General features: G+C 38.6%; 1 protein-coding gene across 9 annotated transcripts in view; it reads left to right on the forward strand.

Moving 5' to 3' along the window:
* Positions 1-21509, forward strand: part of CADPS2 (calcium dependent secretion activator 2) — a 495106-nt gene that overhangs the window by 345936 nt on the left and 127661 nt on the right. For all 9 annotated transcript variants that reach the window (XM_081800170.1, XM_081800179.1, XM_081800171.1 and 6 more), the window contains exons 12-13: positions 3419-3555; positions 5810-5997. In XM_081800170.1, the coding sequence (XP_081656296.1) occupies positions 3419-3555; positions 5810-5997 (325 nt within the window). The remainder of the gene's footprint in view (positions 1-3418; positions 3556-5809; positions 5998-21509) is intronic.

Here is a 21509-nt window from a genome sequence, read left to right on the forward strand (position 1 = left end):
TCTATAGCAAATAATAATCTTTCTCAATTTGGGTTTTATTCCATCCACTTCTTCCACACCTGGTGACAGTACCACCTAAAGATGCTGGAGCATATATCCAATTGTTACCGTAGAAACTCTCCACCAGTATCCTCAATTACCATGTCCCACATCTGTAGTTAGTCCATAGGTTAATCATGACAATTTATGACAGTTTTGCTGTGCATTGTTCAAGCTCATATCTTGTTGGTTTCTTTTGATAATTTTCTTACATCGTTTTGGAAGACAAACTGAACTGAAATTTGTCATTATCAGTGAACATTTGATTAGTGCCATGAATAATTTTTCATTTAAAACTAGTCACCATAATTTTGTGTTTTAATAAACATTAATTGAAGATAATCGAGCATAACCCAGTTTTAAAGCAAGTCTCCAAGCCTTGCATTTGGTTATGTGATTGATTGAAAGCACAGTTCATTTGATCCAGATGATATCTCTGTGTTTTCTAAGAGTAGATGTTGATATGTTATGCCAAGAGAAAACTATATGAAAATACCATTTTACAGAAATAAAAAACTAGGTAATATTTTAACAATAGATGTTTTCTTATTTTACTTTAGTTCATGAGAGGATTTTAAAGTGAAAGATTTCTCACACAGGGAGATCAAAACTGTTGCTTTTTCAAAATTTATTTCTTCATAAATTCATGGAAACTAATGAATCAGTGGTGCATGGTGAAGTATATTTGCATAAAATATTTATTTTTTATTATGTTAATCACCATACATTACATCATTAGTTTTTGATGTAGTGTTCCATGATTCATTGTTTGCGTATAACACCCGGTGCTCCATGCAGAATGTGCCCTCTTTAATACCCATCACCCGGCTAACCCATCCCCCCACACCCCCCTCCCCTCTGGAACCCTCAGTTTGTTTCTCAGAGTCCACAGTCTCTCATGGTTCATCTCCCCCTCCGATTTCCCCCCCTTCACTCTGGTTTCTCTTCGGATTGCATAAAATATTTTAAATTGTGCTTATCAGACATAAAAAGAAAGAAATAGAGATTCTTGGTCTTTACAGCCTGTGTTTTGAAGATGGGATAATCCCTAAGAATACATTTCGCTTTCATAGAATCATAGCGCCAGAGAGATTGTAGGTTGTTGTTTTTTTTTTTTATAGAATATTGTTCGCCTACAAGTTTTATCACTGTCAATATGGGGTCTGTTTTTGTGATTTAAATTGCTATTAGAAATATTTCATCACTAAAGGTAATCATTGGCAAAGTAATTTTTCATTCATGTGTGTGATTCCAAAGGGCTTGACACATTAGCAAATATATAGTTTAGAATTACATTTCTTGAGGAAAATGCTTCATAAAGTATATTCATTTTTGAAAATATGATTTAATTATAGAAATGAAACAGGCTTTTTTTTTTCAAGAACTTGTAGGTACTATTTAAAGACTATATACCCATTGCTTTAAAATAAAAATTTTGCTCCTATAAACCTTTATAAAAGGCAGAAGTAAAAAGAGGATTATGTAGAACATACTGTATGTATTTAAATATGTAATGTATGTATTTTGTAGAATAAAAGAATGATGGATTTTCTGTGGAATTTCTTATATATCCTGTTCTCAATAGATAAGTCATTAATTGGTGTTATTTTTAACTTCTTGTTATGACCTTCTCTGGTGAAAGAAATAATAAAATTCAGCAGTTGTTTTATAAAACTAGGAATTGCATAAAGGTGACACTAAAAGTTTTTTTACTCAAATAAATGGATAAACGAAGATTTTAAGATTCTTTAAAATACAAAATAATGGTTTTATAATATATGTGCCTTGCATTTTTCAGTATTCTGTCTACTCATATTATTTCACATTATCATATATGTAACTTTGAAAGACTTTCCTTTGAAAGACCATCAGACATAAGAATAAAATACGAGAGAAGTTGAATTGTCTTATTTCTCAGTTCAGGAAAAGCAGTTTAATAACATTTAGTGTTCATCCAATTAATACTAATTTACCACATGTAATGCATTTAATCATTCAGTTAAGTAATTAGTAAATGTAAAGGAAAACATATGCCAATTTCTCCTTGGATCATAACCTCATACCTTCCATCGTCAATGAACTCCCATTGATGCCTACTTGCTACATTCACCTTTTGATATCTGTCACTGATGTGAGATCTTTTTTTTTTTTTTTTTAATGTGATTCTGAAGACCCTTCAGCTTGAATTACATAGTTCTTCCATCCACAAGTATGGCTGAAAGTTGAACTTGACATAGGATCAATATGATCTGGGCTAAATATCTAAATGTGACTGATTATGTTAGCATCATGTCCACAGATCAATACTGAGTTTTATTATGAGCCTGACTCTATAATTGCGTTTAATCAATAAACTTTTGTCTCCTTTCCTTTGCAATTTTAGGATTGTGCCATATAGGTTTTAAAAACTACATTCAGCTTACATTTAGGACTCTACTTTTTGTAATTACCAGAATGAGATCTGTCTATAAATTTTAAGAAACAATGGAGCCTCAGCTCTACCATTGTCAGGAGAGTCCACTTTTATCCCGATAACTGATTGCTTGCCCAATGTGCGCTACATTTCTAACAGAGCTAATGTAGTAACACCCCAGCACTCCTTTTGGGTGGTGTGTGGCTTTTTCTCTATATACTTAGTAAATAACTCACATTGAAGACTTTGACAAAACATACCATTAATGAAAGCAATCATAAAAGCTTGCCTTTTGATAAACCCGCAGGGTCTACAGGCGTTGAAAGATGCAGTCTGTAAAGAACAGTAAATTTGGACCTTTGATTGAAGTGCCATTTGGGACGTTATGCTTTGTCTGCATATTTGCACAAACATGATGCTCCCTTTTTCATGTCTCCTAAACTTGAAGCTTGAGAGCATTCATTGCCATTTCTACATTAAGGTTGGTCCCATTAAATAAGACTCAAAAAAAAAAAAAAGACTGGAAGTGGTCCAGCGGAAGCCTGTGTGTTCATTTCTGCCCTAGTTTGCCATTTGGAAAGCAAGCTTCTAGCCATCGTTGCTGTTTTTTATGAATAGATCTGGGTTCTTTTCCAGTCGGTTCCTTCTGTAAATACATACTTAAAACGCATCTACCTTTCTTAAAATTGGAAAATAAGATTAGTTCTCTGATGAATATTAAAAGTAGCTTAGAGTGAAAATAGCAATTTCCTCATTTCAAATGATTTGCAGATTTTTCCAGGTCATTATTCATTAGGCTCCAAAAAATTACAATCTATGTTACTATGCTGAATTCTTGGCATCGTATTTTTTGTAATACAAAATAGTCTATTATCATGAGGCATGCATTTTGTGTTCAAAAACTGTATTTGCCCATTATTAAGCCAGAAAAATAAATGTATTATACATGCTTTTTTGAATTTACAGATGCAGACCGTTTTCAGAAACATGGTATGGATGAGTTTATTTCTGCTAATCCTTGCAAGCTTGACCACGCCTTCCTTTTTAGAATACTGCAGAGGCAGACTTTGGATCACAGACTGAATGATTCCTATTCTTGCTTAGTAAGTACAAGTCTGTCTCTCCAGTCTCCTATAGGTTAGAATGAAAGATTTTTTTTTTTTAAGTGAGAAACACTTGTTATGAAGCGGCATTTTATTCCTGACTCCTTTAATAACTGTAGTTGGGAGTTAAGGATGAAGGATTCCAATCGATTGCTTCCCAATTTGAAAATTATACACTTGAAGACCACTGCTGGGCCACTCAATAGACAGGAGAATAGACTCAAACAGACCCTGAATTGTGGTTTATCAGTCCCTCTGGAGAAAGCTGAATGAAAATAAAGGCTTTAATGAAGATAAAACAACCTCTGGGACAGGATTTACTAACACCTGTATAGACATTTTAAGGTTTAAATTCTGCTCACCCAATGTTGCTATCTTTCATTTTTCTCTTTTGTTCCTAGAAGGACAACCCAAGTGATGGGGGAAAGAAACAGTGCGAGAAATACGACAGGGCCACATGTAACATTGAAAATCTTTGGTTTCATTTAGCCCTCCAAAGATAATTTGAATTCCTTAAAAAAAATAAATGGGATTGAATCGAGTAAACTGCTACTCTGTGTTGAAACCAGCCAAAACTTGGAATATAAAGTATAGTTTACATTTTGAAGGAATGCTTGACTTCCTCAGAATGTGGGCAATTAAACTGCAGCCTAGGCATCCATATGTGCCCTTCCAAGGATTTATATTGTCAGTGGCAGTTCCTCAGAAATGTATCCAGCCAGACTATCCCTGTTTCTATCACCACAGTCTCTTGGCTCCTGAATGTGGTAGCTACCTACAGTAAAGCTACCTTGTCTTTAAGATTTCCAACAGGATGTGCTCAAGCTCATTGGAGATGTTTGAATAGACAGGGAGAACTGAAACCACTTATTGTTGTGATGACAACTTACTGCCCTGATAAATCATTTTTTTAAAATTTTTTTTCATGATAAATCATTTATAGACTTTTTATTAAGTACTGCTTATTCAACATGTAACTATGGCTTAAACCCCATCCAGCCCAAACTTTACATGAAGAGTAAGAGCATCACAAAACCCTATGCTATCTTTCCAGGGGGAAACACCTGGAGTGGACACCAATAAGGGACTTCCCTGGTGGATTCCACTCAGCGGAGGGAGTTACTGAATGATTAGAAGTTGTTTGGGTTATGTGGATGATCCCACGTGATGAGGAGTCTGAGAACACTGCAGTATGTCTTCAACTGTATCTAGAGGGTAGTAAGCACGGTGTGAAGAGACTGTTTGGAGGCAGGATGGCCCTGGATGTAAACCATGACTCAACAATTGATTTTCAGTGTCCTGAGCAGTTCACTAAAGGTCACTGAACTGTAGCCTATGTGTCTAAGCTGGATTTCAGAGTAACGCACAGGCATGGTGGTTCTAATACTACACAGACATGTTGTCTGTCTAGTTGAGCGCCTGCGCCATCACCACAGTATTTGCTCTTTTTTTCTCCCCTCTGCTTTGTCTTATTGCTGTCTTACCTTTTTGCATTTCTCACCCATCTTTTTCTTCTCTTGCACAGTTATCCTGCCCCCTTTTAAAACTGTTTATTTTTAGTCCATATTATCCATCGAAATGTTTTATAAAGCAACTCTGCTTAACCCTGACCTCTGGTGTTAGCCAAGCAGGCTACCTGCTGGTTCAGATGGCTCACAAGCATCCACGAACACACACGCACCCTTCACATCTCATTTTAAGAGAACCAGAAACTATTGTAAGCCATTAGCCCTTGTTATATTGGTCCTAGAGGGACAAAGAGAATGAGAACAATGTCCCAAATATGCAAATTACCAAATAGTATACGTTTACTACCACTAGACTTAACTGGAATTTTCTTAGTTCACTTTATAAAATGTTTTTGGCAACTAGGCAATTTCAATTATAGTATCTGCTTTAACCATTCTCTTTATAATTGATTCATACAGAGTTTGAAGTTTTTCAGAATGTTACTCTCTGTGACTGATGATTCAGATACTGTGAATAAATTTGGCCGATTTTGAATGACAGTGGAGAAAAGCAGGTAGCCCGTGTCTTGCCGTGGCAATGAAGAGAGAATAGTATTCAATTACGAGTGTCCCAGATCAGGTCCAAAATTGATGACATTAGCTTTATGAAAATAACATGAAACATACCACTAATAAAAAAAAAATGTCAAAAGACACTTGGATTCAGCTTCTTCTTATAATGTCAAAGAGTGCCTGAAGAAAAGCAAATCCTAGTACAGAAAGGAAAATTTTTTTTTCTTTTGCAGGGTTGGTTTAGCCCTGGCCAAGTCTTTGTGTTAGATGAGTACTGTGCCCGTTATGGTGTGAGAGGCTGTCACAGACATCTCTGCTACCTTACAGAACTGATGGAACATTCAGAAAATGGTGCTGTCATTGACCCAACCCTGCTCCATTACAGCTTTGCATTCTGCGCCTCTCATGTGCACGGCAACAGGTATTTTTACTTGCAAACACACAGTGAAATGTGTAGGGTTGACTTAGGAAGAGAGAAAAATGTGCTTTGCCACTATCACCTAGTAACTCATTTTAAATAGCAAACACTTCTTGCAGGAGGCGGGGAGAAAACTCACAAAGGAAAAATGTACATCAATATGCTGTTGATTTAGGTTGGCTGCACTTTAGGTTTCTTTTTGCCATTAAAGCCACTTGAAAGAGAAAGGAAGAGAATATCTATGAGGTTAGAAGTTGCCTTTTAGTTCTTTTGTACCACCTAGTACTAGGGGCTGCACAGCTTAAGTGTCCTCTGTATTTCTGTTGTTATGCATATGTATGTCTGGGTAAGGCTTGCTGATGGGTTTGTGTATACCTGATGCTTCTTGCTTTTCCACTGTGGAATAAGATTTCACTGATAAAGCAAGATAAATAAGGAGGTTTATGGGGAGTCTTCTCTTAGCCCCTTCCCTAATCTATACTTCATTTTATTTTATTTTATTTTTAATTTTATTTATTTATTTGTCAGGGAGAGCACAAGCAGGGGGAGCGGCAGGCAAAGGGAGAAGTAGGCTCCCCACTAAGCAAGGAGCCCCCCTAATCTATACTTTAGGAACAAGTGTCCCCTTTTAGTGTTTTGAGCCAAAAGGTTAAAAAGTCACCTAATGCAGGCCCCCACCATCATGTGCCTCTAGAAGCTTAAAATCTCTCCGTGTCTCAGTCCCTCTCTTCTCTTAATCCTGTTCCAAGGGAACCTTTTCTGGGGTTCCTCCCACAAAGGAGGTACCCTTTCTCCCATCCCCCTTTTAGCTTGTTTCAACCATTATTCCTTCTCTTTCTCTCTCTCTGTACTTCCTTTCTTCCACAAGCCTGTGTAAGCTTTTACTAGCCTCACAACAGAACAGAGTGGTCAAGGGACTCTGAAGTCAGACTGCCTGGGTTCAAAGTAATACGAATTAATAGTGTGAGGTAGGGCAAGCTTCATAATCTAGTCTTGTCTGAAATTCCCTATCTGTGGGAAAGATATAACAGAGTATCTCTTTCAGAATTCATGAATCATCATAGGGATCAAATGCATTAATGTATATCAAGCACTTCGAACAGCGCCTGGCACATGAATAGTCAAAAAAAAGTTAACTGGTAGCTCATATTGTCTTAAGTATCGTTAAGCTGTCAAGCTACCTTTCCATTGTTCTCTTTTATCTTCCCAACCAAATTTCCATCTCCATTCCTCTCATTGCCAACAAGGCTTCTTGAGATAGACTGGGTAAGGACCTAATCCAGTAGCCTTTTCTCCAGCTTCGCCCTCCTTACTCCCATTGAAAAGCTGATGCTCTGGACTTTCCAAGGGCTTGTGCTGCTTGAGACGCTGCTTATTTGCCCTGATGCAGCACTATCTCATCTCAGCTCCCTTCTTATTTATTTTTGACCATCTCTTTGCTAATAACTTTTTTTTCCTCCAGACTCCCAAGTGCAGTATAGTTCTTTTCTCACATCTGTTCTTGAACTTGCTCTGTTCTGAGAATTTTTCTACTTCACAGAAAAATTGTACTTCAGTGATCTTGCCCCTTTCCACAGCTTCAGTGACCTGTCTTTATACAGAATTCCAAACCAATTACTCTCCTAAGCTATAGGTCTCTATCGACAATTGACAGCTTGAATGTTCTGGCACTTTCAACTCTCTGTGTATAAAATGAAGTCCATCATCTTGGGGTGCCCGGGTGGCTCAGTTGGTTAAGCATCCAACTCTTGATTTGGGCTCAGGTCATGCTCTCAGGGTTGTGGAGATCAAGCCCCACATCGGGCTCAGTGCAGGGTCTGCTTGGGATTTTCTTTCTCCTCTCCCCCTGCCCCACCACCCCTCTCTAAAATAAATAAATGTTTAAAAAAGAAATTAAGTCCATCATCTCACTAAACCAGCTCCTGTACCTCTTTTAGCTCCTAACAGGGTGCCTGGCAAAAAGTAACACTCCTGGCACGAAATAGGTGTTCCGTAAACATTTGGTTAATGAATGAATGACTGAGTTAGTTATGTGAATATCACTTCCATTCATGGCCTATTCATCTTCATTCATCTTTTTCTTTTACCTCCTAGACCCAGTCTGTTGCCCATGCCAATGCTCTGCCTTTGCAGCACCCCTCAAGTCGGTCTGTATCATTTCCATTGCACTCTCCTAACTCAAGCCTTCTTTTTCTTCTTGCTTCTTTATTTTTATGCATCTCTCTACTACTTTTTCTCCCTACAACAGTCTAGCAATCACCTTCAAAATTACAGATTAACTTTTATTATACTCCTTTTGGAAAACTTCAGATTCTTGTTTGATTATGAAATTAAAGATAAGTTCCAAGCTATAGTATTAGGGTTTTCTCAACATCATTCTTTTCCCATCTACCCAGACTTCTCTCCAAGTATCCCTCCCCACATAATCTTTACCCCAGGCAACTTGTTTATTCTCCACGTAATGTTTCTCTTTTTCCAGGTTTGTGATAGTCCAATATCATAAAAGTCCTTGAAGAAGACTTCTGTTAACACAAACACCAAACGCCTTTTATCTGTAGTTTCCTTATAAACTTTATCATGCAAACCTACATGCTAAATCCACACACACTGCCCTTCTTCTATCCCACAAGGTCATATTTTGAAGGCAAAAACTGGTTCTCTTCACCTGTTATGCTCTGTAGGAGGATGTGCCACATTGCCTTGCATGTTGTGGGCACACAATAAATACTTTTTTAAAGATTTTATTTATTTATTTGACAGAGAGAGACACAGCGAGAGAGGGAACACAAGCAGGGGGAGTGGGAGAGGGAGAAGCAGGCTTCCCGCTGAGCAGGGAGCCCGATGCGGGGCTCGATCCCAGGACCCTGGGATCATGACCTGAGCCGAAGGCAGACGCTTTTAATGACTGAGCCACCCAGGTGCCCCCACAATAAATATTTTTGAATTGAAGTCGTCGTTGCCAGTTCTCATCCCACAGTAAAATAAAACCAATCCTAGTCTCAGCATCTGTTCAGGGTTTTACCTCATTATGGAACTCAGCCTTACTTGGGAATTAGGGGAAAGTTGCAGATGATAGTCCTGTCTCCCATTACCCCAAAGTAAACCGTCTGCACTCCACAAACTTTGCTGGGCGGGGCGGGGGGCGGGGTGGGAGCAGTAAGGGAGCAGCGAGAACAGGGGACAGTTGGGATGGCTAACAGAGAGCCAACATGAGCGACTTTTTTACTAAACCGGTTTCTTAGCTCCTGGTTCTGTCTGTCTTCCTCCCAACCAGTGGATGTCAAAAGAGAGGTCTCCCAATGTTAGGCAGGGCTCGGAAATGCAAGAGGATAAAAAGATTGCAGTGAAACAGACATACCCAAAGAATTGTGTATGATCAGATTATTGTAGTCATTAACACTGAAAGGGATAATCAAATTGAGAACATTAAGTAGGAAATTCAGCTGATGCCTCCCCAAAAAACGGGTGTGTTTGAGACACATTTTAATGGAAAGTTACTGAGGCACCTGGGAGTTGCTGCCTCAAGGCAGCCTGATTTGAATCTATAGGTTGCCATAGTTACTTTTATTCTGTAAAACTATTGTTTTCTTTATAATGGTACACTGTAAAGTGTAATTTAAGGTGTGTTTATATGTTCATGCATGCATTATACCTAATATTACACATTAAATCAATTTTCCAGGTTAAAATTTTCAGGTATCTCTGAGTGGTATAAAACAAATTGGAGTCGGTGTGGGATTCAACATTTGGGTGACATGGAGCTTAAGAAAAAGGAGAAATGCCGGTTTTAGGGAAATTTGAACCTCAGTTTAAGGTAGAAGTTATCTAAGATAAACTGAAGGGGTATGATGTTTCCTGTAATCTTTTAGAGTCTAACAGATGTCATTCAGAAATGTCATGCTGTCACAGTGAAAGCATAAAAAAAGAGGCAAAAGATCCCTACTTGAGTCTGACTCTAAAATCTGCAAAGGGACCCAGGTTGGGCAAATCACTTAACCTTTCTGAAACTCTAAGGTGTCATGTGTAAAAGGGGAAATATGGTAATTATACTCTATCAGTATTGATTAGTTGTTATTCTATCATGCTTGCCTTTGCCAGTCAGCCACGGGGATGTAAATTGTGAGAGGAGAAAACCGGGAAAAGTAGGTAGAGCTGCAATACCTCATGCTAAGTGCAAATATTGCAGCACATATGTAGTTAGACTCTTCAGTGTTTTTGCTAATAGAATGTCCGGGTTTTAGCAACCTCGCCTTATGAACATAAGCTCCTCTTATCCAGGTCTGCAGTATCTGTTATTTATGTAGACTTTTGTTGAAAACACTGTCAGTGGCAAGTTGGACTTTCCTACAGTGCTTGCCATAGTCTCTCTTTATGATCATTTTTATGTCTGCCAAGACACACATTCAGAGCACCGTTTTGCTCATTACCTGAGCTATCTCTGTCAAAAATTCAAAAGGAAAAAGGATCGCCTTTTGTTATCGACTGAAGTGAAGGACAACAGTGCTGTCTGGATCGGAAATGTTTCCGGGAGCACATCCTATTACACAGCTTTGAGCTCTCTAGGTGCTCTCTGCCACCACATCTCCCGTGAATAGCACTCGGAGCGTTTCAGAATAAAAGAATAGAGTTAAACAGAAAAGGTCTGGCTGGTGCTAAGACTGAGGAAGAGAGAGAAAAGGAAAGGAAGAAAGAAAAAAGTGAGTCAAGGACAGAAACAGACACATTCCTGCAGGAGGACAGCCTTACACTCGGCGATCGCGCCGCTGAGGACCCACAGCAAGGAGAAAAGAGACTTTCAGAGACAATGCATTACAGGGCAAAGTTCTAGGTTGATATGTGTGGTTATACATCTCGGTTTTGCTCATCAGGCTGAGGGTGGGGAAACTGAAGCAGCAACACAGAATGGCTTTTTTGTGTCCGTTTACCGTAAGGTGTATATCCAATGTCTTCACGGGCTCTGGGGCAGTTTAGTAGGGCCGTCTGCAGCCTGCTCCACACCCGACAAGGGCCAGCTTGGCTGCGCCAGCTTTCAAGTACAGGTACTGGACAGTGACGTGACTGGAGTGCATATACAAAGTAATCACTACTTTCTCTGGATTCCAGATTATGTCACAGAGTAGTAGGTGGCCTCCGTGGGATCAGTCACGTTATTATATGACAATGTCTCTGTCTTCATAGATGATAACATTTCCTCTTACTTATCACTTCAGAAATTGTGCCTCAACTTCCTGTCTCTAACTTTAGAGACCATGATGCCTTTTTGAGGAAAATCATGGATAATTGCATCAAATAGGCTCATCAAGGATTTTCCTTACGACTTTTTTTTTTTCCTTTACCGCTTACTTCTTCATTCTAGTCTTTGATACATGATGTAGAGAAAACAAGTGTAAATGTCCTATCAGTTGCGAATCTGGAGACTCGCTTCTGGGACAGGTGGGCAACCAGATCAAATGCTGTAAGCAAGGTTTGTCTTCATGTAATGTGGCCAGGTGAACAGGTTTCATGCTACGGGTGCAAAGGTGGAAGGGACAGTGATGAATGAGTACCTCTTCAATATACTCTGAGGCTTCTTTGTGGATTCTATCAGAAACTATAGAACAACCTCAAATCTACCTCAGTCAGGCTTGCCCAGCAATAACATCTGTCCCCACCGAGCTTGGAGTTCAGTACTAGAGCAAAGTAATTATGCCTTTCAAAACAAGACAGACAAAAACAAAAAGTGAGTGGTAGGTGAAGAGACTTAGTATGTTGCAGATAGCACTGAGCTAGGAGTCAGAACATCTGCCTTCCTGTCCTGGCTGTCCCATTTCATTTTGAGCAGTTGGTCCTGTCTGAGCCTCAGTTTCTCATCTGTTCATTATGAATAATTATATCAATGCTGCGTCCCTCATGTTGCTGGAAAACACTGTGGGCCCAACGGGACAGTGGCAAAGATGTGGCCGAAAGCAGGAGTCAGGAACACAGTCATCCAGGGTAAGTAAGTCACTAGACTGCAACTTGAGGAATAGTTATTAAGGTCAGTTGCCTCTGTTTTCCCTCCACACCATTTATTCACAGCATAAAGCTAAAGATTTTTCTGAAATAATGCATAAAAGAGCCATAAATCATTGAGGAAGAGAGAAGACAAAGGGTTTTTTCAGTATGTGTTAGAATTCAAATCAGGTTAACAACAGCTTCAAGAGCTACCCCACTAGTGTAGCTTTTCTTAAGCATGGGACCTTTGGAGCCTTCTTAGTGTCTAGAATTAGGTGTGGAAAAGTTTGGGGTCTTCACTTGGATTTCCATGTAATTTTCTAATGTGCTAAAGTTTTTTAAGAATGTAGTATGTAATGCTGTTACATAAAAAGCTGTCTATGCACATCTATACCACTTACTGTTACTATTACCAGTCAGTTTAGGGTTTTTAGATCTATGGGTTTTGTTTTTTTTTTTAAGATTTTATTTATTTGACAGAGAGAGACACAGCGAGAGAGGGAACACAAGCAGGGGGAGCGGGAGAGGGAGAAGCAGGCTTCCCATGGAGCAGGGAACCCGATGCGGGGCTCGATTCCAGGACCCTGGGATCATGACCTGAGCCGAAGGCAGATGCTAACACCTGAGCCACCAAGCTGCCCTTATTTTTATTTTTTAAAGATTTTATTTATTCATTTGAGACAGAGATAGAGAGAGAGCATGAGCAGGGAAGAGGCAGAGGGAGAGGGAGAAGCAGGCTCCCAGCCGAGCCGGGAGCCAGACGTGGGGCTCGATCCCAGGACCCTGGGATCATGACCCGAGCCGAAGGCAGACGCTTAACCATCTGAGCCACCCAGGTGCTCCTAGATCTATGTTGATGCACAGAATTGGCCTATTATTTTCCTTTCTCATACTGCTCCCGTCAAGATGTGGTATCCAGGTTATCATAGCCATACAAAATGAGTTCGGGGAGCTTTCCAGCTTGCTCTGGGTAAGTGTCAAATGACTTTTTTTTTTTTTAATATTTATCAATAACTCATCTTTAAAACTATCTGGACTTTGAGACTTATATGTGGAAAGATTTTTACCTACTGCATTAGTTTATTTTGTAGTTAAAGTACTATACAAGCTTTCTGTTTATCTGAGTGAGTGTTGTCAGGTTACGGCTTTTCAAGAAATAGTGCATTTTATCTAAGTTTTCAAATGCGTTGATATTAAGTTCACCTTGTTCTCTTTGTACTTTTTGCTCTACCTGCTTTTTGCACATTCTAATATTGTTTATTTTTACCTTCTCTTTTTTTTCCCCTCAGTTCATCATGCCAGAAGTTCGTAAACTTTATTAGTCTTTTCAATAATGTAACTTTTGGCTTTGTTGAACTAGACTGCTCCTTCTCCTTTTCATTAATTTTTTTAAAAATCAACTTTTTAGAATAATTTTAGATTTGCAAAAAAATTGGGAGGATATTACAGGGAATTTCTGTATTTGTTCCCTCTAATGTTACCATCCTATATTAGCATGGTACATTTGTCAAAACTTAAGAAACCAGCATTGGCACGTTACCATTAACTAACTACCGGTTCTTATCTGGATTTCCCAGTCCATTTTTTTTTTATTGATCCCAGTCCATTTTTTTTTTATTGATGTCCTTTTTTTCTGTCCCAAGGTCCAACTCAGGATGCCATTCATGCTGCATTCAATTGTCGTGGCTCCTCTGATCTGTGGCCGTTCCTCAGTCTTGTCTTGTTTTTCACAACCTTGACAGTTTTGGGGAGTTCTGGTCGAGTATCTTGTCAAACATCCCTCAACTTGGGTTTGTGTGACATTTTCATGGTTAGAGGTGATGGGTTTTTGAAGAGATGAAATACTCTCTTCTCTCAGCCTGTCAGGGAGTAGATGATACCCATAGAACATCACTGGTCATGTTAGCCATGATCACGTGGGTAAGGTAATGTATGCCAGGTTTCTCCACTCTAAAGATAGTACTTTGCTTTCTCTATATTTTTTGAAAAGAAGTCACTAGGTCCAACTCACACTCAAGTGGAATTAAATGGCACTTTCCAGAGGGAGGACCAGTTACATACTTCATTTGGAATTCTTCTGCAAGGAAAATTGTCCATTCTCCTCTATTTAATCAACGATTTGTTTATGTCAATCCAATTCATATGCAGTTATTTGGTACTCTGGGTTATAATCTGATTCTGCTTTTATTTTGTTGCTCGGATTATTCCAGCTTGAGCCATTGAGAGCTCTTTTAGGCTGACTCCCTGTGATGTGCCCCATCCTTTTTTTAATTTAAAAATCCTTTGTTACTTTCTGGTTATAAAACATGCTTCAAAGTCCTCTTGTATTTTCCGTGACTGGCGAGTGGAAAGTTGTCACTACCGTGTGGTTTCTTCCTTCTGCTTAGGCCAATTGTTACTTTGTATTGTACTTTGTACTTGAGGTTATTTATTAAGGTACATTCAAGTTTTAAATTGTTAAATCTTCCTGGTAAATGGAAATTATTATTATCTAATGATCCTTTTCATAACTATCAATGCATTTTGCATTCCAGTTTACTTAGATGGTTATTAATGTAACCTTCTTTTGGTGGGTATTTGTCTGATACGTTTATTCATACTTTTAGCCTTTCTGTATTTTTGTGTTTTAGTGTACCTTATAAATAGCAAACTAGATTCTGATTTAATTCTCCATTATGACAATTTCTGTTTTGTTGTTTTTTTAATCCACTTAGTCCATTTACAATTAGCATGTGTGTTGATGCAAGTAAATTCATTTCTACCATTTGATTTTGGCCTCTTTTTTTTTGACTCATGTTTGTAAGCTTTTTCTTTTTCTTGCCTTCTTGTTTCATCCAGGATCTTCTATTTTTTCCTCCTCAACAGTTTACATTTTCCAACATTAAGATTTTACTGTGCATATTGCTTATATTTTAAAGTTTTATGGTAATCAACAAATTTCCTCTCCTTCTAATAGTGGAGAAACCTTGGAACATTTTGCTCCAGCCATGCCCTTCCTCTCTCACATGCTTATTTTGCCTGGTATTTTAGTTGTGTCCTTGTTTATTTATATTCTGTTTTATACTCAATACTTGCTTAGATTTAGAAATTATTTTCCGTTTTCCTAAAGTATATTCTTTGGAATTTCCAATAATGGAGCACCTATAGATAGTGAATTTTTATTTGGAATTGTGCTTGTTTCATCCACATTTTATAAAGAAAATTTTGCTAGGTGTACAGTTCTATATTGACAGTTACTTTCTCTCAGAACTTTGAAGATAATACTCCATTTTCTTGTGGCTTCCTTTGTTACCAATAAGAAGGCTGTTCACAATCAAATTGCCATTCTTTTGAGGGGGATTAGTCTTTGCTCTCCAGAAACTTTCAAGATTATTTTGTTCTTTAGTGTTTTGTGGGTTTGCTATAACATATCTACATGTGGATTTCTTTTCATGGATTCTGTTTGTGATTCCTGTGGATGTGATCCAAACTCTGATTTGGATGTGAAGATCCATGTTTGCCATCATCCTGGAATATTGTTATCTCTTTAAGTACTGTTTCTCCTCTAATCTCACTCTTTTCTAAAATTCCAAAGATCATATATGAGGCATTTTATCTTCTGTATCTCTTTTAATGTCTGTAATACATATTCTACTTATTTCTCCAGCTGAATTCTATGTTATATTTTTAGTTCTCTTCTAGTCAGGACTTGGCAAAGTTTTTTCTAGAAAGGGCCAGATAGTAAACATAATAAATTTTTTGGGCTTTGTGGGTCGTATGGTCTCTGCCACAATTGTTCAACTCTGTGTTTTAGTGCAAAAAGAGCCATGAGCAATATGTAAATGAGTGTGGTTTGTGTTCTTTTTTTTTTTTTAAGATTTTATTTATTTATCTGACAGAGATACAGCGAGAGAGGGAACACAAGCAGGGGGGAGTGGGAGAGGGAGAAGCAGGCTTCCCACCGAGCAGGGAGCCCGATGCAGGGCTCGATCCCAGGACCCTGGGATCATGACCTGAGCCGAAGGCAGACGCTTAATGACGAAGCCACTCAGGTGCCCTGTGTGGTTTGTGTTCTAATAAAACTTTATTCATGAAAACAGGTGGTGGGCTATAGTTTGCCAACCCTTTCTCTACTTTATTCTCTTTAGCTATAACATCTACTTTTCAACCCACATAGTGCTAATTTCAATTACTAAATATTTTAGTTCTGGAAATACTATTGGGTTCTTTTTAAAACCCATTTGATTATTTCTGAACATCTCTGATCTGATTCTTGGTTTTTATCCCTCCCCCCTTTTTTCCTTAGACCTTTTATAAATTCTCTTCTGGTCAATTTCAATAACTAAATTTTCTAGGTGTTTATGTCTTGTTTCCACTGACATTTTTGCCATGGTCTCTGTTTTCTTATTCAGCTAGCGTTTGGTTTTTTTGTTTGTTTGTTTTGTTTTTAGTAAGCAAATATACTTGAAATTCATGAGAATTCTACAAGGACTGGTTTGAGAATACTTTCTCTTAAAGAGGGTTTGCTCTTTTATTTGGTGACAGAGGTGCTACTGGAGCTACTTTATTTTCTTATCTTGGCGATTTCTTGATTGCATAGGTAGTTCCCAGTTTAGTGAGGCCAGGCATATGATGCATATTCTCAGGAAAGACTCCTTCACTCACTCTTTAGATGTTGTAGAAACAGATTTTCTTGTTGGCTCCCCATTACAAGAATATTGATTCTTTCGGGACCATCCTTTAACTGAGAGTACAGCCCAGTCATGGGTCCCAGTTTTTGCAGGAATCTCAGGTTCAGCAGTCCGTGGGGTCGCTGACCCAGTGGTGCATTCTCTTAAACATAGCTATAAAGCCTCCTTAATACACACATTTCCCCCCAAGGCAGCCCTGGTGTTCATATTCATCCCTGCTTTGGTTTCAGTTTCTGGTTCATTTTCATTTTCCTAGCCTTTGGAGAATTTGTTTCACTGTCTTAGAAGTTTACCTCATTTAACTATATGCTTGTTATAACTTACGCAGTGTTTAGGTGTTTTGTAGTGAAAAGGGATATTTGGGGTATCAAGTCAATCCACTATACTAGGAGCAGAAGTCACATGATAAAATTTGCATTTTGGAAAAAAAAAATATTTGAACATCTCTCTGGAGAACCTGTTGGAGCCCTTTCTATAACCTCTACTTCAAGTTCCACCTGATTAACTGCTGCTCGTCTGTCACATCTCAACTTCAATATCATCCCAAACTGACTCCTTCCCTGAAGATCCGTACTACCTCAAAGCTTTATACTTTTGCCCTTCTTCAGTGTAATTGTACATTACTGTCTGATTTTTCTTTTTTATGCCTTTCCCTATTAAACTCTGTTAGGGCAGGAGACATTTTTGTTGCGCTTGTGATAAGGAAAATCTGTGTCCTAAGATGGCTGACCAAGCCAGCGAGAGAGTCCCAGCCCCTGCCCCGGGGCTCTTCCCACGGCTTCTCCCTGCTGTGCTTCCCTCACGCACCAGTCCGGGTCCTTCTCCCTGCCCCGCTTCACGCACGCGCCAAAAGCGCCAAGTATGCGGAAGTAGAAGTGTATAAATTGCCCCCTTTGTGCTCGGGGCTCAGACCTTTGGAGATCACTCTCTGAGCCCACCGGCATTAAATAAACCTCCTATCCTCCAAGATCTCCGAGTGCCGCTTGGTTCTCTTGTCAGGCAGTCCAGTCCAGGTTCTGTAACACTTGTATTATCCCCAGGACCTAGGCAGGTACTCAGTAAATATCTGTTAAGTAAGGAAATGAATGACATGGGACCATTGGTTTACAAATTTTATGGGTGAAATATTGGGGCACTTGGTAAGTAGAGTTTACAATTAACTATTGTTCTTAATCAAATGCAATGATTTTTATGACCCAAGGAAAGACCCTGTGTAAACCAGAAAAATGGTATCATTTTACCACACAGAAATTAATAGATTAAGACAATGAAATACCTTTTTATGTATAAAATTGAGAATGATTATAACAAATGATAAAAACCGCAGTTGATGAGGTTGCAGGGAAATTAATCATTTCACGCACATGGGTCACAGTGCAAACTGATAAGTACTTTCTTAAAAAGCAATTTTGTAGTATCTATCAAATGTTGAAAATATCATTACATTTGCCTTAGCTTGGGCTGCCGTAACAAAATTCCATCAACTGGGTGGCTTAAACAATAGAAATGTATTTTCTCACAGTTCTGGAGACAGAAGTCAGAGGCAGCAGTCAGGTGCTGGGGGAGACTCTCTTCCTGGCTTACAGATGACTGCCTTCTCCCTCTGTCCTCAGAGAAAATCTCATTCTTCCTCTTCTCATAAGGCCACCAATCCTATCAGATTAGTGCTCTACCCTTATGACTGACCTCTTTTAACCTTAATTACCTCCTAAGCAGCTCATCTCCAAATGTAGTAACATTGGGGGATAGGGCTTCAACATATGATTTTCATTCAGGGTGGACACAATTCAGTCCACAGCACCATTTAAACTAACAATATCGTTTTAGGAATTTACCCCAAGAGGGCACCTGGGTGGCTCAGTCGTTTAGCATCTGTCTGCGGCTCAGGTCATGATCCCAGGTTCCTGGGATCCAGCCCCACATCAGGCTCCCTGCTCAGCGGGAAGCCTGCTTCTCCTTCTCCCACTCTCCCTGCTTGTGTTCCCTCTCTTCGCTGTGTCTCTCTCTGTCAAATAAATAAAATCTTTAAAAAAAAAAAGAATATATTATATACTTTATGGTAGGAAGAAATACAGGAAAAAAGTCTAAATTCAAATGGAATATTGGATTAATAAATTCTGGTACATCCATTAAATGAAGTATCATGCTTCTATTAAAAAGCATATATTAGGATATTTGAATAATGTGAGATGCTGATACTTCATTATAAGAATTAAAAAATAAAAGAATCCAATTATAAATCAGAATTAAAACGTTGTGATTAGGGGCGCCTGGGTGGCTCAGTCGTTAAGCATCTGCCTTCGGCTTGGGTCATGATCCCAGGGTCCTGGGATCGAGCCCCGCATCAGGCTCCCTGTTCCGCAGGGAGCCTGCTTCTCCCTCTCCCACTCCCCCTGCTTGTGATCCCTCTCTCGCTGTGTCTCTCTCTGTCAAATAAATAAATAAAATCTTTAAAAAAAAAAAAGTTATGATTAGATTTTATAGAACTAAAACTGAAATTATATTTACAAAAGGATATTACCTATTATTTATGATTGGGACATCTAAAGAAATTTTAATTTTTGTCTTTGTGTTTTTCTGAATTGCTCTCCTAAATTACGTACATACAGACCTTTAACTAAAAAATTGGTTTGTTAAAATAATATTAGGTATGGGTCAAAGATGACCTATCAGAGAATACTACCAATCTTATGCTCTTTATTTTTATCTAAAAATCACCGTAATAATTTATTTCTCTTGACTTGTAGAATGATGTGCAGTAATGAATTTAGTTTGATTCCAGGAGAGGCCAGTTATCAAACACCTTGATTACTGTCCATGACCTGTGTGTTCATCAGTAACTTAACAAAAAGCTGAGTCACAAGATCTCGTATCTTCATAGAGTCCAATTACTGCATTTTTTAAGAAGTATCTTATTTCTTAGAACCTCCAAAGAAAATAGACTACAGTAGGAAATACAAATAAGAATTAGGGAGGAGTGCTTGGAAAGAAAACAGGATTTTAAAATTTCATTTGCAAAATATTTTCTCATAGAAAATGTTTCTTCTAGGGACGCCTGGGTGGCTCAGTCGGTTAAGCGTCTGCCTTCGGCTCAGGTCATGATCCCAGGGTCCTGGGATGGAGTCCTGCATCAGGCTCCCTGCTCTGCAGGGAGCCTGCTTCTCACTCTGCCTCTGTCTCTCTCTCTGTCTCTCTCTCTGTCTCTCATGAATAAATAAATAAAATCTTTAAAAAAAAAAGAAAATGTTTCTTCTAGCTCAATGAACGTAAGGGTCAATTAATTTCTTCTGGATAAGTAAAATTTCCGGGAAAATTAAAGGACACTGATTATGTGACCAATATATGACCATCCAAATGAGGTACCATTTTGTTTGGAACAGTAAGAAGTGTTCTAGGTTAGGGAACAGAAATATGAGACTGTTGTTTTCTTCCTTCTCTTCCCATCATTTCTTATTCTCATGCTGTGTCTTCCTCTCCTTTTTATTCTGTTCACAAATGGATATTGATGGGGAATACACGAAGTGCAAAGTGACTTTTACCTGCTGTGCTGTGAGCAGAATTGACAGTCCAGAAATGCTACTCCCTACGTGTCTCTCCCCTTCCCACTTTGTCTAAAGGAAGCTAAGACGTCCCACATTCCTCATGGGAGAGGGCACATAAAAAAAAGCCTCTAAGAAACTCAGAAGCACCATGAACTTGGTCATCTGCCCTGTCATTGCTTGCAAAATAGCTTTTATTGCAAGCCTCCAAACTGCCATGACAAAGGATCGTACTTGATGAGCTAGGGAGGGAGGGGGTTGGGAAATCTAGCTCATCAATTTACCAGACTTGTCTACACAATGTTAACTCCAGGGGTATTAGTTCCTGAGCACTCTGTTCCAGGCAACATGCAGACTCCTAGAGATTATAAAACCAAGGACACTTTTATCCCTCAAGTATCTAGAGGCTGGTCTAGCTGATAAAACGATTGAGAAAATAACCACGGAATATGTTACAATTTTCATTAAATAATAAAACAGATGGCTCATCAGCACTAAATGATGCTTTTTAAGTGGGAATTGTGGAGAGATCCCATGATTAAATAATTTTGAGAAGTGATGTCAAACAGATTTCTTTACTATCAGACTTCTCAAACACCTTAATATGCCTTGCTTCCGTTATGGACCTCCAGCAAGGTCTCATAATTTGAGACCAGAAAAAATCCTTGGGCTCTCTAACCCTCTTTTTTGGAGGATGTTTTCAGGACCATTGTTTTTTAAAACCTGTTGGCAGCCAGATGAAATGGGTATTAAAATTCGTTCTTATTGTTCTTCATGGGCTTCTGAAAGGTTATATTATACTGGAAAAAAGGACCATAAAATGTGTGAACTATGAACTGTTCAAGGGAAGTGATGCTATGAGGTTAGTCCATATTTAAATATTTAAGCGCATTCCCTCATTGATGTTTGCTCTTCTGCTCAAATGCCTGACTCTACAATCCAGTTTCACACTCTTTTTCTCTTAGATCTTTCTTGAAATGTAATGATTCTTTCCTTCATAGAAACTAATTTCTTATCAGAACTACCTCAAAAGCTGTGAGAGATAGAAGATGGAGAAGATAATACTCTTCCTCTCTCTTGTTTCTGAGTAGTCTTTCAAAAACACCCTTCTCAATTTAGAGCTTATATTGTACTTTTTTACAGAAAGAGTTGATAATGATGACAAGATGTCCAGATGGATTCTGTTTGTTTCTAAATGCCTAATCTTCCAGATTGACGAATAGCACGAGTTCTAAAATCCATCGTGAGATCTCTTCGTTCATGTAGGAATTTAATAAAATTAATTTGTATAGGCCTTAATACGTATAGGAACTATTTTTGGAATCGCTTCTCG

The sequence above is a fragment of the Leptonychotes weddellii genome, chromosome 12 (genome assembly GCF_054177405.1).
Source record: "Leptonychotes weddellii isolate Sample4059 chromosome 12, ASM5417740v2, whole genome shotgun sequence".
Classification (NCBI taxonomy): Eukaryota; Metazoa; Chordata; class Mammalia; order Carnivora; family Phocidae; genus Leptonychotes; species Leptonychotes weddellii.